The sequence below is a fragment of the Chinchilla lanigera genome, unplaced genomic scaffold (genome assembly GCF_000276665.1).
Source record: "Chinchilla lanigera isolate Chin_1 unplaced genomic scaffold, ChiLan1.0 scaffold00048, whole genome shotgun sequence".
Classification (NCBI taxonomy): Eukaryota; Metazoa; Chordata; class Mammalia; order Rodentia; family Chinchillidae; genus Chinchilla; species Chinchilla lanigera.
Genome location: NW_004955449.1, coordinates 15,623,883 through 15,645,409, shown reverse-complemented (window position 1 = coordinate 15,645,409; position 21,527 = coordinate 15,623,883). Strand labels below are relative to the sequence as shown.

The following is a 21,527-nucleotide window of genomic DNA, read 5'->3' as shown; positions in this document are numbered from 1 at the left end:
GATAAGAAAGGAATCATTCATTCTTTAGTTGCTTCCTACTCCCACATATTCCCTATTACCTCCTTCCCCATGTCCTTTGCTTTAGTTTGTAAAATTAACCTTTAAATTTTTATTACAAATATTTCAAGTTACATAGAAACAGAAAAGCATAATAAACCCCATTTTTTGCTTTCTAATTTCAAAAGTAAGTCTCTCCCATCCCGTTCCAAAAATATGAACTGTATGTCCTCTATTCTACCCATGTTCTTTCTGAGGTATTTTAATGAGAATACCAGATATCAATTCTCACACAAATTGTCTGATAAGAACTGCTTTCAAACGTAGTTATAAATCCAACATCATAACCTAATGAAAAGGAAAATATTCCTCCTCCAAATATTACCTAAAATCTAGTAAGTGTTTATGTCTGGCAAAATTCAACTATAATAACTCTATCACATAAACACACCCCCACCCTGACAAAAGGGAAGAAAATTGGAATAGCATACAAAAAAATGTTTTCTATTATTTTTCATCAGATGTAATGTCTAGTGCTAGTTTGCGGCAGCACTGAGACTACTACATGTGCAATGTGAAGAAAACAAATACGTAACTATGGTCTGTTTTAATTCTACAATTCTTTATTGTTTTTGAGAACCAGGATTCCCTGTGTGGAACAAAGGTGATATAACTGTAACTCAGAAAGGATTAAGTAAAACCTTTTAAACTGAATTCAAATTGGAAATATATCTGTGTGAAGTATTGTTTATATATATATAATTTCTGGCTCTATCCACTAACAAGGCTTTATTATAGTAACACATCCAGTAGTAAGGAACATCCCTGCTAACTAGATTGTGGTGTTAAAATTAATTTCCCACTAAAGGAAAGACAAGTTAAGCTGAACCCTGAGGATACAGTCACCAAAGTCAGCCAATAAGAAGCTAGAAGTCAAGCGGCTAGATCCCTCAACAGACAACCTGTAAGGGAAAGAAAGAGTGAGAGCAGGGGAGAACTACACTTACAAAACATAAAAAACTATAGTGCTAGATATAAACACTTGAATGATCAAGCCACAAAGAAAGGTAAGAAAACAATCATAGCGTATATACTATACACTATTTCTTGACATATGAAAGTCATCAATACTATTTACCTTATAATAACTATATACTATATAATAGTTATATAATAACTATATACTATATAATAAGCTATATACACTTTGTGTATAATACATTTTGTTTTACAATAAAAAAGGTAAAAAAGTCAAAGACAAAAGCTGAATATGTTGTTCACACACATAGGAAGTAATAAGTATTGTGCATAATATATATTTGCAAAAATTTGTCTAGATTTATGTGTTCCAAACAAGTTGTACAATACACTTTTGAAATATCACTTCTTTCTTTCTTTATTTTTTTTTTTTTTTTTGTGGTACCAGGAATTGAACGCAGGACCTTGCACTTGCCAGGCAGGCTCTGTGTCACTCAGCTATATCCCTGGCCCCTCTTCTTCATTTTCAAAACTTTCTTTAAGTTCTAAGTTTATTTTTAGCAGACATTCAAAATAAGTATCAATTTTCAAATCAGAATCAGGGATCAAATATTTTTAAAAATTAACACAACACTGTATAAGCTGGTTCTTCCTCTAAGCTACTTAGGTAAGTTTCATGAATCAAAGGAGAAAACAACCCTTCAGAATGATAAAGGAAACTAAATGGATGGGTATTAACTTTAAAAAAAAGAAATCAATAAAACTGGAATGACTAGGCCAGAACCAATACCCAATGGACAGCCAAGGGCAGAGGACGCTAAGGGCCAGATAGCAAGGATGAGCAACGACTCCGTGGGAAGGTATGAGAATGACTCTCTAATGCCAGCAGGCTGCTAATTTTGCACTAAAATTCCTCCTTCTTTTCTCTTGAGTGCCAGGTGACCAGTGAGAGTTCTCAGTCCAGCCTCCCCTGTAGCTAGATGAGCCCAGAGGACAACTCTCATCAATGCAAGCTACAGGGATGACTGCAGCCTCTAATGACTCGCACAGACTTTCCCCTTTGCTTTTCCCTCTAAGCAGACAGATACAACCATGCAGATAATCACAGTGGCAATTACCAGAGCAATAGCACAGAAGGAACCTGAGTGTCAGGATGACCAGTGGATATGCGCTGTTCTGCTGACCATTTTGCTCACATTGGGATTGTTAAGTAAGGAAAAAATTCGTTTCTATGTTCTTTGAACCATAGCATATTTTGGTCCACTGGTTACACTCAGCCTTACTCTAATTAACACAGGACCTAGAGAAAAATTAAATTAATCATACCTAGCATTCCAGATGGATCAAAGATTTAAGTCTAAAAAAAAAAAACCAACATCACACTAGGAGGAGGCAGGAGATAGGTTTTTAAATTGATAACTGGAGAAGGTCTTTGAACTGATACAAAAGCCACAAAAAGCTTGATTATATATTTATTTCTATAAATCTATCTGTTCATCTTTTATTGACTATCTCTTCCACTAGAATGGAAGTTTCACAGAACAAATATCAAGTTTCTTCACTATTGTATAGGTAGGAGCCTAGAACAAGTTCCTAATACATAAAAGGCATTCAATAAAAATCTACTGAGTGAATAAATTTACAAATCTATACAAAATATTTAATAATTGGTACAACAATTTTTATTTATTTGTTTTATTTTTATATAAATGGTCAACTAGGAAAAATATAAATAGCACATATGACAAAAAGAAAAAAGGGGGCTATGAGCTGATAATAAAAATCATACTTTGAAGTCAGTCCAGTGGCACATGCCTATAATCCTAGCACTCTGGGAAGGTGATGCAGGAGGACTGCAAGTTTGAACAAAGCCTGAGCAACTTAGTGACTTAATGAGACCCAGTCTCAAAAGGAAAAAAAATAAAAACAGGATGGAAGTATAGTTCATGGCAAAGGCCTTAGGTTTAATTCCCAGTACTATCCCACCCAAAAAGTCATTATTTTGACTAGAAATCAAAATTTAATAATAAAAGTCAGTAGCACAATGGGAAAACAGACAAAAAGGACACAAATATAAAGGGAATTACAAATCCAAATGGATTTTACACTTATGAAAAGATGCTCACTGTCAATCAATATATGAAAAATGCAAATTAAAGCTACATGTTAAACTGACATTTTTCACCTTTTAATATGGGAAAGGAAAAAAAATCTATCAGTTTAGCAATCATACTGTCACTGGCAAAAGCAGGAGGAAGCCATACTCTCATTTAATGCTGGTGAAGTTTTAAGACAGAGCAGGATAGCAATAAATTTCTATCAAAATTAAAATGTGCAAACCCTTTGACCCAGAAATTCTACTGAAAATGGATCCTACAGATATGCTCACTCATGTGTGAAATGATATATACAAAAGATTATTCCTTATAGCCTTGTCCATGATAATAAAAAATGGAAACGATCTCTACACACATTGATATAAATTAAGCAGCTCTTTACAGTAGGACACCAGGTATCCACTGAAAATGACTGCAGCACTAACATGGAGGGAATTCCAAACAACCTTACTCCAATGAAAAAAGATACAAAAGTGTATATTGTTACCATTTGTATAAAAAAGGTAATAAATTATAGGTTACATATTTGTATATTATGTACACTCTGAAATCGCAGGAAGAAAACAGTGGTTACCTAAAAGGTAACTGGGTACTTGGGGAACAGAGACAGGTGGGAGACTTTTTTTCACTCCATACTCTTGCGTCTTCGAAATCGTGGGGCTAGGGGAGTAGTTCATTTTTAGAGAGCCTACCTAGGATGTGCAAAGCTCTGGGTCTGATTTCTAGAACTACAAAAAATAAAATAAAGTTGCACAAATAATGCAGAAAATGATTGTATTACTTTTCTAAAAGTCAATATTTTATATAATAACAAAAAATACAAGTATTCATTTCCAACACCAGATATCAGAAGACTTCTCTGTTAATTCTGACTGTTAGCCATATTAAGAAACAATTGAGCTAAATAATTGTGACCCTGTTTCATACTTAAAAATCACAGAGCTAGCAATTAACTAGATAGCCACCATCTCTTCCTTCTCTTCCCCTGAAATAAATATAGAAAATAAAGTCAGTCTTTTAATGCCATCCCTGTTATTCATTACTAATTCTACCTCATACCACCTTACATGGACTTAAAAGTATCTCAAGATTCTCAAAGGATGTGGCCAACTGTAGTTATATATTAACAGAGCCTCCAGAGAAAGAAAAATCTGACATAACTAATACCTCAGCAATAGCCCAAAGCACTGTATGACCTGCCTTGGAAAATATAAACTCACATCCTTAAGGACTAAAAATCCCGCCTCAACAGTGACAGTTTTGGTTTGTTCCCTGATGTGAAAGGTCCTCCTCCCCCATGTTCCACTAAATCGTAGGCTAACAAAATACAAAGGCAGGCCCTTGAGGGCTGCTTTCTGTTACATCTCAACCACCTAAGGAATAGTAAGCAGGCATTATTTACACTAAAATGAAGTGCCGCTTGAAAGGGAAAATGCCCGTAATACATCAACTGGAAGGGAGAAACAAACTGTAAGACAAAAATATGTAACTGTGCTTCAAAACAAATTTTAAAGATAATTAATATGCATATTTTGTTTATGCATAAAATGTCTCTACATTCAATGCTTGCATGTGATAAAGTTGAGGAGAAAATAAATATTGAGGCCCTGTACACTGAAAAAAATGGCAGAATTGTTTTATACGTAAGGAGACGTTGGTAATCTTGGAACAACTTAGCCAAAGTTAGAGAACAGCTGTGCAGATCCATCCCCCTGCCAAAAGCCTCTCATCCGGGTGATGCAAAAACTAAGGAAAGTTGGTCTTAATTTCCTTATATTAAATTCAGATAAACCAACAAAATAATCATTTGTAGAGGAATTTACCCGTATATTTGATCTTTGCCAAAGAGCATTAAAAGAGGTGATTTACTTGCTGGCTCTGGGAGTCCCCAGGGAGGGCTGACTCAGCTACCTGGATGCCGGCTTCCGGTCACATCTGTCCTTTAAGCAGCACACCCTCCTCCGTCTGAGCCTCACTCACTCACTCACAGAGACTCGGCCAGGGGGAGACAAGCTTCTGGGATCTTCGGAAATGATGGGTTCTCCAGCAGTCTCCCTAGGGCTGTGCAACGTTCACAGGTGCTCAGGGCTTCGGAGGGAAAAAAAAAAGAAAATTCAGGTAAGAAGAAAATTCTGCAGTTCTGAATGTACCAGCTAAGGTGCACAGTTGACCAGCTTTGCAGTTGGTACCAGAAATCTGAAACTGATTCACAAGTGAAGTAAGGATGGAACAGTTTGAAAGCATTGACAGGCAGTATGTTGAGATTATAGGTCTACATTTGTCTCTAAATACTTTTACAAATGACACAAACCCTGTAAAAGCAGTTAGTAAATTTCAAAATCAAGTTCTTATAAAGCCCACATACCACATACTAAGTCTAGACAATTACAAAACCAAACAAAAAAAAAGGACTTTGTATATTAGTTATTATATGCATTTATTTAAAAAAATGAGCAGTACAAAGAATAGAATGAAAAGTCTAATGCCCTTTCCAGACCCCAGGTCCCTCATGGAAATACCTAATATGTAAGCGTGAACAATTCCTTAAGTAACCACTGAGAAACACCTAGTTTTGGTCCATTTTCAAGCAAAATTCTCAGTAGTAAATAATCTAGTTCAAAGAGTTATAAAACAATGCACAGATCGGAAGGGAAAGAGCTCTGTAGATAACTAACAAAAAACAAAAATCCACCCTAGCTCCCTTTTCCTTTAGAAAAACTTGAAAAACATCAACATTTGCCAAAAGAAGAGGAAATTTTTATTAGAACCAAACTTTCCCATTCAAATCATTAAGTAACAGAAAGTGCTGAAGATCAGACTCCTTTTGGAAAATAGAACATTGTTTCCAACCTCAAGTAACATCTTGCTGAGAAAACTTTCATATAATAAAAAAAAAAAAAAGCTAAGCAGCAAACAAACCCAAACGCGGCACTCCTAAATAATTATGTGGAAAAGAAAATGTTCCTATCCATCTTGGAATTCAAGGAAAAGGTTCTGCAGATATTATCAAATCTTTCCTCACTACAGCTTAAATTGAGGTTCCCACTCTATCTGAAAAGAAAATCTAAACATGAAAAAGGGACACTAAAAATAAGACAGAATATAAAAGATCTCCACATACAGAGGTTAACCAGTAAGTTCCCGTTTTCAGTAATCACTGAGCAAAGTTAAACAGTAAAAAGAAAATCCATTCCTAAAGTGGACACCCTTAGCACCCAAGCATCTGAGCAGCACCAGACGCTTGGGTTTCAGAACTACTGGTATTTTCCAAGATCCCGGAGGCAGGGAAATTTGGTGGGCTCACACTAAGGTTGTTCTCCCCTCTGCCATCCACTACTGGCATTCTAGGAGGAAGCCAGCGAGAACTCTCCTTGTGCATGCTAGGCAAGTGCTCACCACTGAACCACACCCTCAGCCCGTTTACTATTACAGCACAGCAGCCTCATCATCGCTGCTGCACTGAATGCGCTCCCATCCTTCAAGTCAATGTGCAAGTCCTCCTACCTCTGCTCAGCCTTCTCTGAAAATTTTTGTATTTTCTAGATTTTTCTCATTCTAATTCTTTGCTATTTACATTCTTAGGTGACTTGATCTGGCACTCAGTTCTCTGCCTTCATGGCAGTAATCACTGAGCAAAGTTACACAGTAAAAAGAAAATCCATTCCTGACAAACCTCTGCGGGTTTGTCTCAAAACCATTTAAAACTAGGTGAATATCACACACTATTCTTTGGTTCCATCACTCCTTCACAATACCCAGCATGCAGTTAGTGCCTGAGAGCATCGAGATAAAAACCAAATTTAAAATTTAAATATAATTTAACATGCGTTAGAATGCATTGAGTTCTCAACCTAAAAACTGAAAACAAAACTATGATATATGACACAAAAGCAAAGGTTGATAAAGTAGGACCTAAAGTGATGAACAAATTCTGGATATTTAATTCATACATGTTCTACGCAGGATTCCTCTCTCCACAAACACCCTTCATGTGAACAAGCAACCCTGGCAGACCTGACAGGTAGTGGAAAGCAGTTGTGTTCAACACCCTCAGAGTGATTTTTAAAGAAATCACTGATCAAAATCAGTGCTATAAGTATCTATACAACAAATTTCAGCAGATTGAAACTAGACTTTCACTGACCTAACATTTTTCCAAAAATTTAGCCAACATACTTGTTTAGCTATGGAGTTTTAACTATTGGCAGCTAATCAAGTTGCATAAAAGTCTGACCCGTAACAGTCAAAAGCACATTCCTGCGATGGGGAGTGGAGGACAACTGTAAGGAAGGAGGAAAGAGAAATCCAATTCAACTTTCTAAGCCCAATTTGAGTCATCAACAGAGCAGTGCATTTTCCTTTGGAAAATGGAAATGGAAGTGTCCATTTTAAAAGAACATGCACAGCTTCTTAAAAGTCACTGTAATATGATGAGATCTGAGTAACAGGCTAGAATAAAAAGTACTTAAACAAGTTCTTGGCAGTCAACACAGCAGCTAAGCAACAGGAAAAAAAAATCAGGACAAGTTTTCTCAACTTTTTAGTTATAACCATATCCTTGGCTTGTAGAAATCTTAGCTTTCAAAGAATACAAATCCTTACCCTTGCAAGACCCAACTCATACCTTTCCAACCAGCCCCATGATCCAAATAAACATGGTGTACCTTGCTGTGGAATTGTCGTTAACCAAAATTACTTTAAGAAGCAGGGCACAATGGATTCAGGAAACAGCCAGGCTGAATTTTCCAAATTACTAAGATGTGACCTTCACAAATCGTTTAATTCTGGAACAGTTTCCGTTTTCATGAAACAGGGTAAACACAGTCATCTATGAGTTCCTAATATTTGGTGAGCCCCTTAGTTCAGGCACTGTGTTAACCACATTTCTTTCATTGTGTGATGTAATACTAATAGCAACCAAAATGACAGGAAGTCCTATTTCCATTTTATACACAAGGAAACATTGTTTAGACACTTTTGAGTAACAATGTCTAAGGTTATATTTTTTAAATAAATGGCAAAACTAGAAATCAGCCCATATTTTTCTGACTCCAAAAGTATATGCTCTTACCACTAAGTTAAACTGCATCTTGACTAAGTATTGAACTGAATGCTCAAAGTAAGTATTAGTTCTCTTTCCTGTCTTTTACCCTTTAGGATAATTGAAGTAGTAGGCAGCATGGTAGGAAAAGCATGAAACATATCAATCCCACCTAAACAATAACACAAATCATTTGCACAACACTATGAATGGCTCTCTAAAGTACCACTGATACAATCAAATATATTAATGTCTAGTATTTTTCAAGAATAATCTACTCCCAATTGAAGGTGCTGGGATTCAGTTTACTTGGGAATATTGAGTATCTGGAAAAGACAGGTTTTTTTGGACATTCCAACAGCAGGCAAATATTGAATATTTGGGAAAAGACAGGTCTGATTTACTACCAATTCTGGAGAAAGGTAATGCCATCTATCAGCCAATTCCCCAAATTCCTGATCTCCCAGTAAAAAACAAGAGGTAAAAAAAGCACACAAGCTCTGAGCACAGATAAATCCTGGGGAAACCTCAAAGCAGAGACAGGCCGAATGAAGCTGGGAAACAGGAGCACAGTGTGCATGAGACAGCAAGCAGCCCCCTCGTGTTAGGAATTTCCAAATTCCCATCAAATACTAATCTTTCGGTTTGAAAATAAAAACCAGGTATCGCCAAGAATTTCTCTAAAATTCTCCAAAATACGTTATTTTTAAAATACTTCCAAATAAGCCATGTGCAACAGCACACTTCTGTGGTTCTAGCTACCTGGAAGATTAAAACGGGAGGGTAGCTTGAACCCAGGAGTCGGAGAGAAGCCTGAGCAACATGGACAGATCTGGCTTCAAATAAAAACTTCTGAGCACTCTATACTTATTATGGACATCTAAAATCTTTGTTACCCAAGAGACAGCAACCTTAGTGGTATTTACAAGGAACTGTGGCCTATAACAAATATTAAAATCTGGAAAATACCAACAAACCATTGAACAGTATTCCAATAGCAGGCAAAATCCAGACCATAGTCTTCTTTTATAAATAAAAAAGTTTTACTGGAAAGGCACGTCTGCCATTTTGCATACGGGCTACGGCTGTCTTCACTTGGAAAGGGCAGAGTTAATAGTGGTGACACAGTCAGTATGGCTTCCAAAGCCTGAAATACTTACTAGCTAGCCCTTTAAAGTTTGTTGACCCCTGCAATAACTCACATTCGAATCTATGAGCAAAGTTAACAATAGTACACAGAATCAAAGCTGAAACTGCCAACTCAGAAGCTTATTTTTCTGTTGAAACTTATTTCTTGGAATACAAGCACAGCATTTATATACAGTATGCTATGCATATAAACTTATTTTATTTGCAAGAATGACTCACAGTAGTAGCAGAGTGGGCCACAACACACATTTACAACACAGCAACAGTTATAGGCGATAGTGACCGATTCACTCCCACAAGCTCCATCCCTGCCCTGGCTCTAAGAAGTGTCAGCCTTATCCCTCCACTCCACGGGTCACGTTTTCTTGCTCTTGACATCAACAAGTTTCTTCTCTCCACTAAAGTCTCTGTTGGCAGTTTGAACTCTCACAGAACTTTTCCCCTTTTACCTGATAACTGATTCTTCTTAGAGTTTGAAAAAAAAAAAAAAAAAAACATATACAGCACATTTCCCAAGAAATCCAAGGACAGAATTATACCAAAAAATGTTTTTTTCTGGGCTGGGGATATAGATCAGCCACACAGTGCCTGCCTGGCAAGCATGAAGTCATGAGTTTGATTCCTGACACCAAGAAAAAAAAAAAAGAAATGTTACTTTCTCCAGAGTATATCCAGACACCAAACAGGGAGTCAAATTCACTAAACATTTAAAGAATAGAGGAAAAAAGTGTTGCAGAGGAAAAAAGTGTTGCAGAGGAAAAGCAGGATATGAAAAGAAAAGACAAAAACCTGCCTTGCAGCCTGGAGAGAAGCCCAGCCAGAGAGAAGATGCTATGAAGATGGTCATCACTAATACTTTGGCCTGAGGGAGAAGATTTAAGGCCCAAATATCAGACCACCTTTCACCTTTAAAATTTAACTTATAATTTGACTGAGATGAGAACTTATGTAGATGACTTAATTACTGAGTATAATTAAGGACCAGAGTATTCTTCTGAAGATAACTTGCTTATACTCTGTACCCTCAATCCACTCCACTGAAGTGGTTTGGCAGTCCATCAAAATCCTTTCAGTTGTTCAGACAAAGATTCATTCTTTGTGCCAGAAATATAAAGTAAGAGGATCAAGGACAAAACTTGAGGGAGCAAAGGCAGTGGGCCACAGGAGGTGAAGAGAGTTTCTGGCTTGCACCAGTGAGTTCGGGTTGAATCCCAGCCCTGCCAACCTCTACTCATAGAAGCCTGAGCCAACACTGCACAGCCTCTTCTCAGGCCACATGAGCACCGGGACTTTTCTGCACGCTACAGACGTCCTCTTGTAGTGGCCACATGTGAAGTGCATGTCATTGAGTGGGTGCTGATACACAGTAGCTATTATTATAAATTCACTATCTAAGGAATAAGAAAAGGAAACAATGCAGATGACTGAAGTTGAACTGTTAGGTTGAATCATAAAAGAAATGGCTGAGATTCAATGTTCTGACTCATAAAAATTAAAATTTTTAAGTAAGTATTACAAAAGGCTCTGCAGAGAAGCCTGAAAAGAAGGCAAATGAAGGATTAACATCCTCATCCTCACTCTTCCACTGACAGCAGCTTAGAAGAATTCTAAGGACACGTATAGGAAGGCTGTAGACCAAAGCAGAACTCCCTCCCATCACCTGCTGACTAAAGCTGAGGTCTGACTTCAGAGAAGAGCAGATGCAAAGACAGACAAACACACATACTCCTCACTCACAGGCAGGTAGTCCTTCACTCAGTTCTGTCTCTTCTTTTTCTATTTCTGCTCTTTCCTTATTTCTTTCCCTGGACAAAGTTCAATGGTGTCCTTTACTAAATACCCTGGGCAAAAAATAGATGCTGCATTTCTGGGCAAATGATGTTACCAAATTACACAGCAAGCATTTCTGTAGCCCTTCCAGAGCTGATGGTAGGTTGGTAAAGAAATCCAGGAATACATCTCAGTGGTACAGCACTTGCCTAGCGTATATGAGGGGAAGGGATAGAAGGGGATAGAAGAGGAAGGAAAGGAAACAGAGGGGACAGGAGGGGAGGAGGAGAGAAAGAGAGGTCTCTAATGTATCCATCATGTTTCCCTATCCTGCCTCTATAACCATAGGTTTATTTACTGTTTGTTTGTCCGTCTGAATTCTGGATATGGGAGTCTGTGGTTGACCCACTGAGTCAGGTCAGTTCCTGGGTGGGAGCTGAGTTTCGTGACATCCCCAAGTCTCTATTTCAGCTGTATCTATATTTCCAGAAGGTTCAGAGTGAGCAATCAGAGCACCTTGAGTAGAGGGGGATTAGGAGCAGACAGGTAAGAATGAAATAATCAGTCATTTTTTCCATTCTTCCAACCCCTAAACCCTCAGCAGAATCAGACTTGAGTGGTAATTAGATCAGCCTTCTTGATGTGTCCGGTTCAGCTTGCACATGTGCACATCCCATCCCAGCACCCCTCTGGCACCCCGTGACCATGAAGCACTTCGTGTTTTAACTGTTGTCTCACCGGAATGTGGTAATCCTTGATGATTAGCTTCACACATAGACCCCTGGAGCCTTTCATCAGCTCATGATCTCAAAGCACTTTTACAAGAGTTTGCAGGGATGCCACCCACTGGGCCAAGACCAGCTTTTCTGGTTTTCTAATGGGGTGTCTGGCATTTTGTTTCTCCTAAGCCTGTGTGTCTATTTATTTCATTACCCAGACACTTAGCAATGTTCCTACCAGGACCCTCTTAAAAGTCAGGACTTTTGTATCCAACATCCTGCTGTAGCTTTAATACCTAGTTTAACATCATGCCAGACAGATTTAAGAATATATGGAATGAATTCAAATGCATTAACAACTGCAAATGCATAAACATAGTAACTAAAACTTCTCTATCGTGACATGAAGTTTTTATCCTAGCCTTCAAATGCAAAGAAGAAACAAAAAGAACCAAATATTCGCATACCCTCTTACAAATATTTATGTCAATTACGCACCTACATGAAAATTTCACCTGGTTAATCTCTCTAGTTAAGTTTCCACAAGAATAAACAGACTAAAACTCAAGGAACTGAGGAAGCAGCTCAGTGGTAGAGGGTTTGCCTAGCAAGTGTAAGGCCCTGGGTTCCATCCCTAGCCTTAAAAAGCAGAAAGTTAATTAGCACTCTTTCTCTCACTGGTTGAAACTATTATTTGCCCACAGGCATACAGGCATTCCCAAGGCTTCTTGGGCAACTGCTTGCCTCTGTGAAGAGAGAACAAGCAAAAAAAAAGAGCCAATAAAGTTAAAAACAAAATGAAATCTGAACAATGTTTTCTGTGGCCTTGTTTTCTTCATGTTGTTGTTTTGTGTGTATACTACTTATTCATAATTATGTCAAACAAGCTGTGTATTTTGTAAGTAGTTGCCAGTCCTGTAATGAATTATCTAAAAACTAACCTGCCTGGTTTTTAAGAAAAATAGCCGCTCATTTATCTTCGAGTTTTATTATAACTGGGGCAGTTATTGCTTCCATACTGTATACACAGGCAACAAACATTTATTAATCTATGAACACTGAGTTAATTTAAAATAAAATTAAAGTCAAGAATTTACGTATCTCTGACTCTACCACTAAGAGGCCTTGGGCATCAGTTTTTCAGACTCTGCTCTATCACATCCATGGGACTATGCAAAGGATCATCAAGGTGGGACAAAAAAACACTAACCAGCTGTGGTAACACCCCCTGCACCCTGCCGTGCGATGCTGGGAAGTCACACTCTCTGGTACTCATTTATCCTAACTCTGAAGAGAGGGCAGTGGTCCAAGTTGCTCAAGTTTCCCTCTAACTCGAAGATTCTCTGCTTAGATATTTCATTTAAATTGATAGCAGAATTCCTCAAGAATTATGCTAACAGGAAGAGATACGCTTTAATTAAAGACAGTTTTCCAATCTACTCCTGTACTGAGATAGCACCCAACCCACTCATCAAAGAAAAAAAGTAAAAATAACATTTTTCATTTAATTTAGGAGTAGACTTAACTCACAGAGGTTTGCTTTTTTTAATTTAATTTGCTTACCAATAATTTTCCTGCCAATTGAAGGATAATTGAGTAAAAAAAAAAAATGTAAAAAAGCAGAAAACAGTGGGCCTCTATCATGAGCAGGCTCTCAAGAGGCACAAGAATACACACCGGGTTCCAAACTGAAGTCATCATGTGTCCCTCAACCATGACGCAAACCCGCTGACCCTCCTTCACTGCAATGGAACCCCCTTTAACCCTGATGACGACAGCACACCAAGTTCACCTGCCCAACCCACCACTGCCTTCATCACAGCCCAGGCCTCTTCCCAGCGGTTCTCCAATGGAAACCTCAGCGCTCACTGTTACACACCACCAGCAACGCAACCAGTGCATCCTGTGAGCTGCCTCTCCTCAGCTGAAATCAGTGGGTGATGCTTGCTAAGATGTTCAGATGCTTTATGTTCACAGCGCAGCCCAAGACATCTTCAAGCTCAAGTCATTATCCCACGGTGCAGTACCTTTTAGCCTAAATGCATTTTATAGTCCCCAAGGACATCACAATCTTTTTTGCCTTCTGCCTTTGTATTTGTCTACCTAAAATGTCTTTCTCCATTCTGTGCTTCAGAATCTGCTCCAGTATCACCCTGTCAAGGCTCCATGTGTATAACCTGTCTGAGATCCAGGTCTTATCTGGTCTTCCCAAACTTAACTAGCTTAGCAATCTAAAAGTAAATAGAAATGCTTGTATTTTACTATCTCCCTGGATGGAACTCCTCTAAATAGTATCTTTCATCTCTGAAACATCAGGGATAGTCTTAGAAATAGCTCCTTAATGAATGTCAATGAAGGGTTAGCTATACCCTAATAATGTATTCAGAGAATAAGAAGGAATCTCCAAAATACACATGAACCCAAAAGAGAGAAATAATTATAATAATGCACAAAAAGGGAAGCAGGTCTAGCAGAACCCACTTGTATAGTTTTTGTATTTCCTTTAAATCAAAGAAAGCAAAGCAAACTCTTCCTCAAATCCTAAGTTAAGGAAACTAAGGGAGACCTACAAGATCTTGTTTTACACAAAAAGGTAATGTATGAAATAAACACATATACTTAACCATAGTTTCTTACTGACTTATATTTGAGAACAAAGTAGTATTCCCTATTTTAGCACTTTAGAACATAATCATTTTTTCTAAATCACAGACATATAGAATGAAAAAAAACTGAAGAGCCACACTCATGTACCATGCTAACAAGGTAATGCTACTGGAAACTTGAGATGTTGTCCGTAATATCTAAGAAAGGAGATGCCTCATCTTACAAAAAATATGTTAAGCTTTTTCCCAGAATATTATTCCTGATATGATCAATTGGAGCTATGCCCCACACAAGTAACGCAGCTGGGCTCTTTCCAGACGCAATACTTGCAGTCATGGTGTCTGAAGGGGCTGCAGTGGGGACAGGATGTATCTTTCTCCTATCATGCTTTGGCTTAGAAAGTCCATGTGTTCAATGCCTGGTTACCGGCCTGTGGAGCTACTGGAAGGTGTTGGAAGATTTAGGAGGTAGAGTCTCCTGGGAGGGAGTTAGGTCATGGGGGGACATGCCCTTGAAGAAAAAAACTGTCCCTTTCTTTCATCCTCTCTCTCCTTTCCAGCTGTCATAAGGCAGTCAGACATCCTCTGTCACCCACTTCCTCCCTGATACACTCTACTGTCACAAGCCAAACACAACCAAGCCAAAATCCACACACTGAAACCTCTGAAACAGTGAGCCAAAATAAACTTCTCCTGCTTTAAAACTGATTACCCCAGGTATTTTGTCACAACAATGGAAAACTGACACACCCCATACATAACAATGCTAGGAATGTTTCATAGAGTAATGAATTTACTCTATGAAATGAATTCTTCACAGAGATTTTGATAGCATTCTTATTTAAAATGTGTTCTATTTGTCCAAACAACAATTAAAAGTTAAAAAAATTATATATGTATTTTATATATATATATACACATATACATATATATATATATATATATTTTATGCTACACTTCACTTTAAAAAGAAATTCAAGGGCTAGAGTTTAGCTCACTTGTCTAACATGTGAGGCCCATGGTTCCATCCCTGGCACCACAAAACAGTTAAACAACGTTCAGAACTGAACCTATACCTGTAACTTCCCAGAAACTCAGGTTTGAGCACATTACTCTGAGCCTGTGGCACACATCACCTATCACAAGAGAACTACTGAGCACTTGCCAGTCACCACCAAGCTCACACTGATACAACTAATATGGATCAACGTCTAAGTAAGGGTGCATGAGATGTTGAGAGGAAACAAAAGGGAAGATTAAAAAACAGGAAGAATGATGGGAAGTGAAGAGTGAGGAGGACTGAAACCAGCGCTCCAGAAACTAGGGGAAACCCCTCTGGAATCTTCTTTTTGAGCTCCAGTGATACTTTGGAGTGGAGGTGATGTGGATGAGAGGTCCACAATGGGTCTGCTTCCAGAATTACACGCTATTTTCAAAAGTGCTTTACCTTATGATACCTATGAGAATCTCTGGATTCCTTAATTCAAGTAATTTCATATGTATAAACACCAAGCACAGACATTTTCCACACTTTAATCTCGTGTCATTAAACTATTAGTCCTCTAATGCAATTACTGCCTCATGATTTTAGTTACCATTAATTAGAACTCATAGTTTTGCTCCAAAATTCATTTCTGATAGATTAATTCTGTAAAATGAAACATGCCTGACATATATTATGTTAGCAATCTTTTTCATCACAATCCTCAAGTTTCCACACCTGTGATTAATTTGCATCAGCACAAGTCGAAACATCAGCTTTTTGATCATTGGTGATATTACAACTCTTAAAAAGCAACTTGACAATTAATAGGAAAAAATCTATATTTACCATCAATAACTCAAACTCCCAACCAGGCCAGAATTTCTAATGTGAAATTAATTCCTTACTTTGGGACTAGAGATCCAATCTAGGAACTTGGGAATGCCAGACAAGTGCTTAATGACTGAGCTACACACAGCCCTGAAATTAATTTCATAGAAATTTTAATACTATTCTTACTTAAAATGTGCTCTATTTGTCCAAGCAACTAAAGGTTAAAAAGGTGTGTGTGTGTGTGTGTGTGTGTGTGTGTGTGTGTGTGTAATGTATAATGTCACACTTCATTTTAAAAAGAAATTCAAAGGCTAGAGTTTAACTCACTTGTCTAACATGTGAGACCTATGGTTCTATCCCCAGCGTCACAAAAAGAAAACAAAAAAATAAATAAATAAAAGAAGTTCAAGAAGATTTACAGCCTACCAATTTGCCAGCTCTATTTTCTCCTAGGTAGAAAAAAACGCCTCAGCCAGCTACATGCTTTCACTGGAACTTCCTCCAGAGATCAATACGTTAACAAATTAGTATTCACGCCGCAGAAGTCAGCTTCCTGTATACTCACATCCCTGATGCCCCGCACATACATGAGCTCAGTGCTCTGGAGAGAAAGGTCAGGCAAGGATTACCCAAAAGACCAGGGCCAAAGGCCTGGAGGACCCTCTGCCCTCGAGCTTGGATGCAGTCAGAGCCAAGGGAGGGCTCTCCGAGAGACCTTGGAGGTGGGTTTCTCCCCAGGTGACACAAAGTTGACTATCACTGAGACAGACACGGCAAGAAATTGTTAATATCCTCAGGATTATTTCAATTAGAAGACAGGACATAAAAGCAAAATGAATATAAAAAGGAAATAAAAACGTTAGCAATTACCAATGTCTACCATTCACACTGTCAACAATTCTGAGAAAAATTCAACTGAGCTTTGGGTCACTAAACCCTAGTCCTTTTCACAAGCATTTATTTCCCTGATTTTGTTTTCTACTTTTAAATTCCAGAGGGAAGTGATCATAAGTTTTAGAATGGCTCCTTTTCTAAAACTGGCAGAAAGAAAAGGGTGGCTTCTGTTCACTTTAACTCTGAACGTATTAAGCATTGGAAGAAAGACTCAGAAAATAGCTTTTTTTTCTCCCCATTGTTTTTAGTTGTTTCATGTACAGCAGTTTAGTTGGTTCTGCCAGCACTGCTGTGCAGTCAGGTCTATTTTCTGGTAACACACACCAGCACAAACTCAACCAGCTCTCTTAGAACTTATCATCAGATGTAGGCCAGTTTAATAGAACTGTGAGGCATCCTCCCATCCTTGTTACTTTGGACACATGAAGAGTGGGTCACATACACATTTATTTAAAATACAATTTTAGATGGGCTTTCACAGCTCATATTCCAAAAAGGCACTTTATTTTCTACCTCTGAGTTAGAGTCAATTCCTAGTACCTCTGATAAAAACAAGTTCACTAGGTAAGGTAATTTTTTTTAATGAAAGAAGCAAATAGATGTGAATAAACCACAAAAGCAGGGAAATGCCAGAGTTGGGAAATGTTTCCATACATAAGGGTGTTCTCTCCCTAGAGGGAGATGAGTGGTTCCCACCTGTGGAGTTTATCATACATCAAATAGCAATAATGGCAAAGGAAGTTACTATCTCTCTCTCTCTCACACACATACACACACACACACACACCTTACTGCCATTTCTCAAAAACAGTATGGACTTGTAGCTACAGATATATTCATATACATATACGTTTAATTGTGTGAACATGTGTGTAAATATACATGCATGTGCATATATATGTAATCCACACTATGCTTTGAATGGCTGTGCCACCCTAAACACTCCATGTTGAAACCTAATCAGCAGTGTGATGCTACTAGGAAGTGTGAGTCTTTGACAAGCGACTGGATCATGAGCAGGTGTCTCAGAGGACCAGTGCTCTTGTGGGATAAGCAGTCATATAAGAGGCTGAAGAGCTGCAGTGCCCTTTTCCCATGTGAGGGCACAGCAAGAAGTCATAACCTATGAACCAAGACACTGTCCTCATACACAGAATCCTCCCAGGATCTGCTCTTAAGACATCTCAGCTTACAGAAGTGGGAAGGCTGACTTTCTGTTCTTTATAAGATACCCAGCCTCTGGTATTTTGTTATAGTAGCCCAAATGGACTGAAACAATCTCTATGTGCTGAAAATACAACCCATGCATGGTGGCGCATGCCTATAATTATAGCACTCTTCAGAGGATGAGGCAGGAGGATTGCAAGTGCTAACCTAGCCTCGGCAACTTAGCCAGATTCTGTCTCAAAATTTAAAAAAGGCTGCAGTTCAGTGTGAAGACCCTGTGTTTACTCCCTAGTGCCATTAAAAAAAAAAAACAAAAAAACAGCAATTGAAACCTTTAGTAAGGTCCTAATACTTGCTTAGGAAGCTGCCAGCAATCTATACCTCATTCCACTGAGCAAGCCCTCAACTGCTCTCCCTGGTCTCCCCTACCCTGTGGTCAAAACCCAGAACTAAGCTAAAATTCCAGCCTGAGCTAAAATTCCAGCCAGCCACCTTCTAGTTTTAAAGCTTTAGTATTAACTTAAGGTGCCTCATTTCCTTCATCTGTAAAATTTAGATTAAAAACTTCTTATCTGCTTTACAGAGTTAGTATAAGATTATCACTATCTGGCAGGCATGGTGGAGGACACCTGCAATCCCAGCACCAGGGAGGCTGAGGCAGGAGGATCACTGTGAGTCTGAGGCCACCCTGGGCTACAAAGTGAGTTCAAGGCCAGCCTGAACTGCACAGTGAAACCCTGTTTCCAAAAAAAAATGACAAAAATAGAAATTATATATATATATATATATATTCATTTTTCCCCTGCAGGTGCATACCTGTAATCCCAGCACTGGGGAGGCTGAGACAGGAGGATCACCTCAAGTTCAAGGTCAGTCTGGGCTATGTAGTGAGTTCACAACCAGTCTGCACTACAACATGAGACCCTGTCTAAAAAAAAAAAAAAAAAAAAAGAATTAAGCTAATACATATAAAGCACTCAGAACAGAACCTGACCTAACCACCACTGCAGGGTAAATTACTACTATTATCAATGTTCTTATAACCCTAATTCTGACTTTTGTAATACTCACGCCTTTCCTTTTCTTACTAGTTTTTACCTTACACCAACTAAAAACTAGTTTCTCACTTTAAACAACTCAAGAGAATGCATGACAGTATGGTGCTGGATAAACTGGGATGTGCATCATAATTCCTGCACCCCGGGGCTGGGATTTAGCTCAGTGGCACAGCGCCTGCGTGGCAAGCGCGAGGTCATGAGTTCGATTCCTGGTACCGGAAAGAAAAACAAAACAAAAAAATTCTTCTACCCCAATAATGATTAATAAAGCACTCGGTAATACTCACAGTGGGCTGCAATATGGTTCTGCCCCATAGCAGGGCTGAAAACAATGGCCAAAACAAACATTCCTCAAGCAGTAGAGAATACTGACAGAACAGAAGGAAACCGTTAGATCAGTAACAGAGTACAGGTTCCCATGCACATCCCAGCATCAGTCAGTGAACAGAAAAACTGAAAGCAAGTCACCAACCAGCTACCCCTACCATTAGTGGACACTGCCACTCTTCATCAGAATGGATGCAAAAAGCATCTACCAAACATCCTGCAGCCATTTAAACTAGTATAAGATATAAAAGTGAAAACCAAAGTGTCACACCTGGAGTTGGCTCAAGCCCTTTAACCACATGAAATTGACACAGTGATGGTCTGACATTTAGAAAAAGACGAGCTGCATAGTGGAGCACGCATGATATGGTAAAGGCCATTCGATACCAATATTAATCACGGAGGGGTCATATTGCCTCACAGCAGTCTCCCTAGTTTGCTGTCTAAATAAAATACACCAGGAAAGGCCACATACTTTTCAAAAGATTTCTAACATTAATTTTTATCTAAAAGCACATAGTTTGCCCACAGGCATTATTTTGTCATCTTTAGTCAAAAGAAAGAAGAAATCATGCTTGGAATACTATGGCCATTTAGTGCAGCCCGGGCGTGGCCTAGGAGGGAGCAGTCTGGGCCAGGAACTTGGTCACAGCTCATAATCTACATGTAGTTTCCAAAAAGGAAACTCGGGTTCTATCTGCAAGAGCTACCTGTTCTCCCCTTCACATTAATCCAAGGTCCTCTCTCCGCCCCAAGCCCTCCACTTCGGGAGAGCAACCTGGACAAGCCTCACTCACTGAGCTGAGCTCATGGCCAGGTATTTTTCTCAAGACTCACTTATGACAGAAACCTGGGAAGTCATTTCATTTCCCTCACTCCTGGCTTTGCCCACCAGGAAGTGATGGCCACTCTCTGACCACAGAACAACTTTATCACTGTCACCAGCTCAAGTCCTCAGCCGGGCAGGGTGTCTGAGGCAGGGCGAGCACTCCAGGAAGCGTGCTGGAAGGGAAATGACCATCTCCTCTACCACGAAACCTTCCAAGATTTAAAGCTTCTGGGATTGAAAAGAGATATCTGGGGCAGGGATAAAGCTCAGTGGCAGAACTTGTGAGGCTTGGAGTTGAATCCCTGATACAAACAAACAAACAAATAAATGCAATATTCTCCCCCACCCCACACCACCAGAACTCCAGAGGGTTTGTCCCCTCCTACTTGATGTCCCTGAAACCGCATGCAGGAAATACCAGTCTGCAGATTGGTAGCATGTCATTGTAGCTATACCCTGAACAGGAGGAACAGTCTGCACCCTTAGTAAATTAGCTCCTTTATTTCTTTCACCTGCAAAATAAGACTACCAATAACAACTGCCTAATACATAAAATCTGTAGACAGGAGACAGCACAAAAATAAACACTCAAATATGTGTCCCCTCTCTCTTGTACAATATGAATATAAGTCAGGTAACTTGGATTTTAAGTTCACAGGTTAACAGAGACACAGGTAAATGGATCACCTTGCTTTTGAATTTAAAAGGACGCTTTTCTATTCCACTTAGTTCTTTCCTTCCCTTCCCTGAGACTTCAGGGCTTCCCTGACAATGAGATAGTTAGATCCCAAAGTAAGTTGTCCCCTGCACACAGTGGGACATGGAGCAAGGCTGAAGAGGGCTTTACTAGGGGATTCAGGAAGCACACAAAACACTCATGAAACCAAGCCTCTGCTATTCTCCAATAGTATCTTCCAGCCAACACGAGATGCTTAAAAATGTCTTGTCCAGGCATAGTGGCACATGCCTGTAATCCCAGCTACGAGGGAGGCTGAAACAGGAGACTCATAAGTTTGAGCCAACTTTGACTGGAGACAGGAACCTTGGAGATATTTTGTC

General features: G+C 39.0%; 1 protein-coding gene across 7 annotated transcripts in view; it reads right to left on the bottom strand.

The window, feature by feature from the left end:
* Acvr1 (activin A receptor, type I) overlaps positions 1-21,527 on the bottom strand; it is a 118,475-nt gene that overhangs the window by 61,023 nt on the left and 35,925 nt on the right. For 4 of the 7 annotated variants that reach the window (XM_013518777.1, XM_013518778.1, XM_013518776.1 and 1 more), the window contains exon 2: positions 4,916-5,180. In XM_013518777.1, the coding sequence (XP_013374231.1) occupies positions 4,916-4,944 (29 nt within the window). In that variant the 5' untranslated portion in view covers positions 4,945-5,180. Of the gene's footprint in view, positions 1-4,915; positions 5,181-19,070; positions 19,113-21,527 lie in introns of those variants that run through there. The other 3 variants (XM_005393399.2, XM_013518780.1, XM_005393403.2) reach the window with 3 other exon arrangements.